General features: G+C 34.8%; 1 protein-coding gene across 1 annotated transcript; it reads right to left on the bottom strand.

Moving 5' to 3' along the window:
* On the bottom strand, positions 1–7,884 carry LOC142350052 (myosin light chain kinase, smooth muscle-like). Its single transcript, XM_075401966.1, has 3 exons — positions 7,678–7,884; positions 4,568–4,795; positions 1–762 (listed from the first exon to the last, which is right to left on the bottom strand). Exons 1-3 carry the CDS (start codon positions 7,737–7,739, stop codon positions 258–260), a joined length of 795 nt encoding a protein of 264 aa, XP_075258081.1. The 5' UTR covers positions 7,740–7,884; the 3' UTR covers positions 1–257.
* Positions 7,885–9,397: the final 1,513 nt, after the last annotated feature.

Raw genomic sequence — 9,397 nt, forward strand, 5'->3', positions numbered from 1 at the left:
TTTGTTATAAAAATCAACTCAATAATTTTGTTACAAAGCCTAGTGTTAGCAAATTTTGACAGATTTCCTCAATTTTTTCAACAATTTTTTTCAGCAAAATGTTTGTCGAAATTTGCCCCCATCTTATTATATAAGCACCGTATACTACAAACATAAACAGTTACAAAATTTCTCGAATTATAGATTTGTTGACTCATAATTTCAGCTGAAATAACTATTTAACTGCAGTTTCGCTACTTGTTCCCAAATCTGGAAATTTACTGCCGTTTGTCCAAATTCGCGCCCATGAGTTGAAGAGCTATAACCCCATTTATAGCGCGTCTCCATTTCCGTCTGAGCAAATAGTTCTTCAGTTTAGTTTTGTTGAAACTTTTGCCAATGTTTGACGTTATTTCCTGCAGCCATTTGTGCTTAAGTGCCGTCTCTGCAGATATTCGCTTAGATTGCTCTTTTATCAACAAGTCCTGTATGAACACTTTGGCTTCAGGTGAACAAGTTTCAAAGGAATCGTCTTCGAAATCGTACCGAACATTAACTACATTTCCATAAGTTTCTCCCATATTTTCTCCCATAAATGGAGAAATTCCACTCAGAAGAATGTAAGTAATCACACCAACACTCCACATGTCTGTTGTGGTGGATATTTCCTCGTAGTTGATAACTTCTGGTGCTACAAATTCGGCTGTGCCCCAGAGCACTTTGAGTGATTCGCCCGGTTTCTGTTCGCGTGCCAAGCCGAAGTCAATCACCTTGATTTTGTTGCTAAAAAGGAAAAATCTTATTTTTATGGGAACTATCCATTTTCGGCCACTTTCGACGTTTTAAGGATGTTTGGAGGAATATTTTTATGTCAAATGAGATGAATGGAAAAACATAAAAGATCAGTTTGATTTAGCTACGCGTTTGGACGAAATAAGAGTTCAACCTTTTGGCTGATCCCATGGTTAATGTTAGGAGATCTATGCAGGTGCAACTGTGAAAATGGACCAGTACTGGATTCGAACCAGCATCTCTTACTTGCAAGCCTCGTGTGCTACCCATTTACACCAACTGGTCTTAAGCTCTCAAACTTGGGCATCTCTTTTAACCCGTTCTCACGTTCTTTCTTGTGCCTCAAGGCTTCATTTCTCTAGCCAAGTATACGTTGAAGAAGTAGAGCTTCTTGTTAAGCTATGTCAAGCCTACCTTATGCACAATTTACATTAGGTTGTTCTCTCTCAACCTTCCAACAGTTGATCTTTCTCTAATATCGTTTTTAAGGAGACCATAAATTGATCCAGCAAACAAAAATGAATTTTTGCTGCCGTTTTTTCCATGGTTTCTGAAACTTTCAGCTACTGTTGTCGTCTCAAATTTTCAGTTTTGTATCACTTTTTGTCCATTGTAGATTGATTGCATGATGATAATGACTAGAAAAACAAATCTGGATATCAATTCAAATTTCAAGCGCTAATAGTTTGTTGAAATGACGTAAAGTTGTTGAAATGATGGCAATTGTGGTCATCTAAATGAGCCAGCAAAAGGTTCGAACAAATAGCTGATAATTATATTTTTGATGAATTGTTGAAAAAACAGAGACCGTTTTTTAGGCAAAAGTGACATTTTTTGAAGAAGTTTTTTTGACAGTTTATGAGGTGCAAGCAGCCAGTGGCATATAGCCGGCTCACAAATAGCAATTACTTGCATTGCATGAATGGCTATGAATAGACCAAAAAAGCACCGCATTATTTTTTAAAACTCAGAGAGTAATAGCTGTGGTCACAGGCCTAAACCTAACGCAATCATTCAATTTTGCTGGGTTGATGATAATTACTAGAAGAATAAATCTTGATATCAGGTCAATTTTCAGGCGCTAATTGTTTGTTGAAATGCAGTAAAACTGTTGAATTGCTGGAGATTGTAGTCATCTGAATGAGCCAGCACAAAATGCGAAGAGATAGCTGATATTTATTTGTTTGCTTGAATTGTTTGTTGAAATCTCAGAGACCGTTTTTAGGCAAAAGTTACAGTTTTATGAAGAAGTTTTTCTACCCTTTTTTAGGCGCAAGCAGCCGGTGCTTTTCTGTTAGCTCGCATATGTTTTGTTTCCGATGAATATATGGTGCAAGCTTTTTTGGATTTGCGCCGTATTTTTGGGATTAGTGATACATTTCTATTTTATTTCGCTTTTTTTACGCTCATCTTAATCTGTTTTCACGTGAGGTGTTTTGGTACACTTTTCAATTGTCGCTGTCACTTAAAAAAACACATTTTAATAATATGCGCAGAACTTTTCGTTGGAAACAAATTTTTTAGGGTATATAATCTGCATTACTTTTCGTCACTTGCGTTTTATCACTGTTCAAAAACCTTAGTCACAACGGAACCGGATTTGCAAGAAAGAAAGCGAGTGGATTGCGGAGTGAAGTTTTCACTCTCCTATTTGAAGGTAGAGTGAGTTTTCTCGGTATTAGTTTTGGGAACTTCTTGGTACTAGTTTTTTTTTTCATCTGCTGCAGTGTGACTTTTGTTTGTTTATAGTTTTTCTATGTTTTTATCGCTTCTTTAAATGGTTTAGAAGTCCATTTCTAGTCATTTTGATGTCCGGATCCGATAATTGAAAGGAATGGTTTCATTATTTTATTTATCGATTGACAAAAATCAACAAACTCAATGGAAAATTGTTGAGGGATTGTTTGTATAAGTTTCTTTTTTGCTTTTGCCTCTACTCTTGCTATCGAAAATCGACAAAGATCCTAAAGTGATATGAATTGTTATTTTCTGTCATTTTCTTAGATTGCTTGTTTTTCCTGGTCTTCCATTATAGCTCGCCAAAGCTTACTGTTAATATAATCCCTCCAATTACCATAAATAAATCAGAATGGGTTTTTTTCATGGGAGTTATAATGGGAAAGATCCCCTTTTTCTATTATTGAATCCGTCAATTCTATTGTAGCAAACTCAAATCTCTATCAAGTTGTTCTATTAAAACGTTTCCAAAATTAACCAAGTTTGGCAGAAGCCTACCATTATATTTTAATTCTCAAAGTTTGTCACACATGGGCGTTGGAATTAGGTTAAAACATAAATCCTAGCCACTTGCGTTTTATCACTATTCAAAATTTTCTGTCACAACGGAACTGGATTTGCAAGAAAAAGGCGAGTGGATTGCGGCGTGAAGTTTTCACTCTCTTATTTGAAGGTAGAGTGAGTTTTCTCGGTATTAGTTATGGGAACTTCTTGGTAGTAGTTTTTTTTGTTCATCTGCTGCAGTGTGATTTTTGTTTTTATGGTGTTTCTAAGTATTCATTGCTTTTTTAAATGGTTTAGAAGTTCATTTCTAGTCATTTTGAGCTCTCGTTCCGATAATTGAAAGAAATGCTTTCATTATTTTATTTATCGATTGATAAAAATCAACAATTTCAATGGAAATTTGTTTAAGGATTGTTTGTATAAGTTTCTTTTTTGCTTTTGCCTCTACTCTCGCTATCAAAAATCGACACAGATCCTAAACTGATATTAATGGTGTTTTCTGCCATTTTCTTAGATCACTTGTATTTCCGGGTCCTCCATTATAGCTCGCCAAAGCTTGCCGTTAATGTAATCCCTCCAATTACCATAAATAAATCAGAATGGGTTTTTTTCATGGGAGTTATGATGGGAAAGATCCCCTTTTTCTATTATTTAATGCGTCAATTCTGTTGTAAAAACTCTAATTTGCATGAAAAAATGCTAGAAAAACAAAATTAACCAAGTTTGGCAGAAGCCTACCATTATATTTTAATTCTCGAAATTTGTCACACCTGGGCGTTGGAATTAGGTTAAAACATAAATCCTAGCCAGCTTAGGAACTTCTAAAGAGTTCTCGACTGCAAGCGCCATCGTGCCCGAGCTTTTAATCCCTCGACAATTAAGAGTTGGTTTTTAACATGACCATGAAACGCCTTTGATGTAACTTTAGGAACAGTTTATTTGAGGGCGTTAGATTTATTCCAGACTCAGAAGTTAGGGTTATAATTTAATTGTTTGACAGAATATCATAAGAAGTGCGGGGAAACGTAGTAGACTTTGATGTCGAATAAATCATCTGGTCAGGTAGCATAAGTCAGTTATTTGTGTTACATTAAAACGAAATCCGCTACTCTCGTCTCTCTCTAGTGTGAAATGTATTCCCCAACCCCCACCATCCCCCTGGAAACTGTGTTGTATCATACCTCGTTGCTATGTGTTAAAGCATCGCGTCCACTTCGTTCTATAGAAGACAAAAACTGTATCGGTAAACACACCCCCTCCCCCTAACCGTGAAGTGAACAACTTTTTTTGGATCTATTCTGTTTCGGCCCCCCAGCTTAGTAAGCATAAATTTTTTATGACCCCCAGGCGCACGTGCTTTTTTCTTACATAGTAGCGTGCTATATAACAACATATAATTTGTAACTGGGGGGTCATAAAAAACACTGGGGGGGGGGGGGCGAAACAGAATAGATCCTTTTTTTTGTGTTCATACGCCTGGGGGGTCCCTAAATTTAAACATGCTTAATGGATGTATGTGTGGAGACGAAAGAGATTGAAACTATAAAAAGAGAACCTTGTGGGGTTAACTAGGAGAATGTTTTCCGGTTTCAAGTCGAGGTGGATGATTTGGTTGGAGTGCATGAAGCTGAGTGCCTCGCACAGCTGAATCAGGTAGAACTTGCATGTCCTCTCGGAATATTCAGTATTCACCACTCTGTAGAACAACTCTCCTCCAGTTAGGAACTCCAGAATCAGAATCATCCTTGTGGGCTCTTGGAAAGCATCGTACAGTTGCAGCAACCTGGATATCAAAACGACATGATCTGGTCTATTGTGTCCCAGTGCCACTTAGAACGCCAATTTGCAGATTTTCGTGTTTCAGGTGTGTATAGAACGTTTATATGTACAAAATAGCATAAAAGTTTTATGCTCACTGGGCTAACGGGCGGGGAGGGGGATACAAGATCAGAATCATTTTTCTGAACCTGCCCATGAGCTGCTTTCTGTACTCGAACAAATCTGGTAATTTTAATAGTATTGTATTTAGTAGGTTTGCATTTTGTAGGTATGATTCTTTCACGATTATATATTAACTCTCATTAATTGTTCCGACCCCACTTGTGGGGGGAGGGACTATCTACTCAAATGGTTTTTTCTTGTTCAGACAGTTTTGGCCGATCGATATATTCATCGTAGAGAAATGTGAGTGGTATCATTATAAAACTCGTCCAGCGTAGAGTTAGGAATTAAAAAGATTTTTTGAATTTCGGTTTTTCCGAGGAGTTAGCAAGGTTTAAAATTTTGTGTGAACACAGGACATTTGGCTTGATTTTGTTCACTTTTAGCTGAATTTTCGTTCAAAATATCAATTCAAGATTACATTTCAAGCTACTAAATGAAACATTTTTTCATTCCTTAGAGACGAAAGGTGACAAAAATGCTAGTTTTGGTCTCATAGTTAAGTTTACTATAAAAAATAAAACTCAAATTCTCTTTGAGGGCTGTTTTTTTAGCAAACTTTTCGCATTTCTTCTTTTTTACAGTCACATATAGACTAGTCACTTTCCAAATGAAAATTCTGTAAGTGACGAACCTCACTTAAGGTCAAATGAAGCCCAGTGCACAAAAATTTTGTTTTCGAGGGATCGCTTTTGTTTTCTTTTGGCTTCTACAATGACTTTTCATAATTTTTAATGAAATTATGATTTTCTTTTTTAGATTTTACTAAAGTTTTGAAATCCTATAACATAGACTCGTTGACTAAAAGTGCAGTAGACTCCCTAATGAACTTTAAGTGAACCTATCTAGTGTCTTGAGTGGACATCTAATGGCTGTTAAGACATTAAAGATAATTTTTCGATTTTTTTTTAGAAATAATTAACCAACCTTAAGTTTTTTTTTTTACTGTATGTCATTTCCTGTAATGGCAGGACCTCCTTTCTTTCTACCTTAACTAAAATTAATCTGGATAGCAATTTTGACAACTAATTATTGGTTTTATGACTTCAATGTCACGAGTTTTCATAATTTTTTTTAAATTTTTGGATATTTTTTCTCATTTTTTTGGTTGCTTTTGAAATCTTATATTATTATCGTTATACTGATGGTTGTATTTTCTTCGAAAAACGTTCATTGGATGATAAAGAAACTTTTCAGAGAAAAGCTTATGGTTTGAATAGCTTCGACAACTATCAGACTTTTTGTGGTGTCCTATCGATAAGTTTTGAATGGCAAAGATCATAGTCTTCCCATCGAAGCATAACTCAACGTATTTATTGATTTCCTTTGAAAGCTATTGAAGTCAATGGCATTAATACTGTGTGGTTTTGGTAAAAACTTGGTGGTCTTGATATAGTTGTTCATGTTTGTTGATTTTTGAAGGCCGTTTTTAAAGCAAAGAATCATTCCATTGCTGTTAAAAAATTTCGACGAAAGAAAGTTATTCCTGAAAAGTTCACTTTTTAATGGCTTCGACACTTTTCTCTCTTTTCTTTGCTGTTTTTTATTCTTTTCGAAGTCGTAAAACTCTGAGAGATCCCATAAGCTTCTAATTGAGAATTTAACAAATCATGCTTTGCAATGCATTCAGTTTATAGTGGATAGCCTTAAAGTTTATGATAGTATTAATTTTCAAAACTTTTTAAAAGTTTTCAGTTTTTGTTCTTTTTGTCACCTTGTAAATTAATCTCATCACTGAGAGGTCTCATTCATTTCCTTGTAGTTAAAAAACCGTGTCTTTGATGTTGTTTCGTAACTGATGTTTCGTTTCGATATGTGTTCTCATAAAAGTATTTTTCTGTTTTTTAGCATATTCTCGTAACAGATCCCAATGATTTTCAAATAAGGACCGAGTGAACTTATTTTATCATTCAGTATAATTTTAGCTGAATTATTATAGATGACTACTGAAATAAAAAAAACAAAATTCAGATAAAGCTAATTATCTTAATGGCTTCAATAATTTTTGTTTTCGAAATTTGTTTGTTTTTTTTTAAGTTTTTCTACAAATTTAGTTCGTTTCTATGACTTAGTCTAAACAAATAGAGGTGCTATCGTTTTCGTAATGACTTTTTTGAAATCTTTATCGGGAATTATTTCTTTAAAAGCGAAGGTTTTTTTGAGACGTATGAAGTTATGAAACGTTTTTAAAAATGCTGATTGATTTTTGAATTGTGTCTCATTATTTCTTTTTGTCGACTTGTTACCTCTTCCCATTAAAGAAAAATCCTATCTGATGTGTAGTTAGGAAAGAATAAATTTGTGGGGCTAAGGTTTTATCTGGTTGCATTTTGACGTTGTTACAAGGTGCTTTTAATTAAAATTATTGAGTTTTTGCCTTGAAATTTTTGTTTTTGCTGATTTTGTTTTTTTTTCTCGTATTTTCTCGTCTTTTTAATGGTAGATCTCGTGAGCGCTTTAATGAGGCATGGCATTATTTAACTCAATTAGTAGTTTTGGAGTGTAAAGATTTTTTTAACTCAAACATGTATTTTTGATTATCTCTTCATTTGGTTGACAATTAAGTCAAAAATGAAGAATAGCTCGGGTCGGAACATCATGTGCGAACGCACATTACCGAGCCTCTTTGCTTGATTTGAAATTTCAAGACAACCTTTTGGTGTACGTGTTTGCCCAGATTATAAATCCAGGTTTACCCAGTTCATAATGAGTAATGAGACTAACCTTGGGTGCTGCAACTTTTGCATGATTGCAATCTCATTCAAAATGTCATCCACTTTGCTCATGTTGAGGTCAATGAACTTGCATGCCAGAGTCTGGCCTGTCTCGATCTCCGAGCATCGCACCACTCTGCCAAACTTGCCTGATCCCAGCTCCTCGTGTGTCGTGTAGAACTGGTCTACTGAATCGGGTAACTGTTTTATGACGACATTGCGAACTTCGAATGGAGCCTCGACCTAAGTGAGAAATCAGAAATTACGAAAAATCAAATTGAAATCAGTGGCTTGAACACCATCATGGTTCTAGTTGAATCTAATTGTCAATTTTGGATCATTTTCAAATGGTAATTTTTGGGCAACGCTGTTCTTTTAATTGATTATAACTCCCCTCCCATTGAATGAGTAAATAGAACAAATTATTAAACAACCATCCCCATCACTGGGTGACCAGTAATCGGGAGGCACGTTGAATCGTGGATTAATTATGTACAAACTGCGTAAAAAAAACTAAACTAAACTTTGTAAAGTAAACATAGCTGGGTAGACGAAGAATTGGTTACTTAAACCCGGTTAAAATGTCTTCCTTCCTTAAATTCCTCTCGGTGTCATGATAAATCCTGTAAAAGCAAAAAATAGTGATGTAAAAGAGTTGCAATGTGGGTTAAATTGATCTAAGACTGGGGTTGCAATTTGAAGTAGTTTCTCAAATAGCATTTATTGCAACTTTATTCTTATTTGACTCTACCGCTTTGGCGACCTTAAAATGTAATTTGCGAATTAATTGATGATATTGTACATGCGAACTAAACTCTACCCTGCAAAATTTTGGATATATAACAAAATGTTTTAAAACCATCCACTTGTATTGGTTTCGGAAAAGAAACCCACGGAAAAACCCCCCACCTAATTTTAGATAAGAAATAAACCCCAGCGGAAATGAACCTATACTTCACTTTTAACGAGCTGCGCATTTAGCGCGTTCGGCCATGCCTCACTGGCAACTTTTACTAAAATCAAACTTTACAAAAATATGCCAAATCAGGAACAAAAAAAATCATTCTGTTGCCGTATGGAAGATTGATTTTAATCAAAAAAGCTAAACAAAATAACTTGTTTTTGAGGCACATTTTTACGTTTCAAATGCATATGGATAACTAACTATTCAAAACAATCGGAAATTGGACATAAAATTTTAATTTGTGAGACTGGTCAGAACATGTCGTTCTTTTAAAAATAAAATTGAAATATTTTGCAAGATGATCAATTCAAATGGTGTCCTAAAACAAACCGAGCAAGTGCAAATCACACAAGTTGCCTAAATCGCATCATATTGTGGAATGCACATTTTTTTCAAAACGCCATTACTTTTATTTTCTTTGAACAATCGCTATATTGCGAGACATGATTGAGATATTTTGACGTAAAAAAACATTCTAGTAACATTTTAACAAATTGATCAGCATTCGAATAAAAAGTTTTCGTTAAATGTTTGTTCAATTGTTTGCAAAACAGCTGGAAGAATAAAATGATATGTTGAAATTATCGGTCATATTACCAATAACATTATCTAGATTTTTTTGGTTTGCTAAACTACTGAAACATGTCAATACCGCAGTCTCATAAAGAAAAAGTTGGCTATGAAAATTGCTGCGGTAAGAAAAGTTAGAGAAGTCAAATATTTAGCTTTTAAAATCTCTTACACACTTTGATAAACAAAGCTTTCA

The sequence above is a fragment of the Convolutriloba macropyga genome, chromosome 11 (genome assembly GCF_964194025.1).
Source record: "Convolutriloba macropyga chromosome 11, txConMacr16.3, whole genome shotgun sequence".
In the NCBI taxonomy this organism is placed as follows: domain Eukaryota; kingdom Metazoa; phylum Xenacoelomorpha; order Acoela; family Convolutidae; genus Convolutriloba; species Convolutriloba macropyga.

Coding starts and splice junctions, on each gene's coding strand:
- LOC142350052 (XM_075401966.1), bottom strand. CDS start 7,739: ATGAGCAAAGTGGATGACATTTTGAATGAGATTGCAATCATGCAAAAG. Junction 4,796..7,677: donor CAAAAGTTGCAGCACCCAAG/GTTAGTCTCATT, acceptor TTTGATATCCAG/GTTGCTGCAACTGTACGATG. Junction 763..4,567: donor CTCCTAGTTAACCCCACAAG/GTTCTCTTTTTA, acceptor TTTCCTTTTTAG/CAACAAAATCAAGGTGATTG.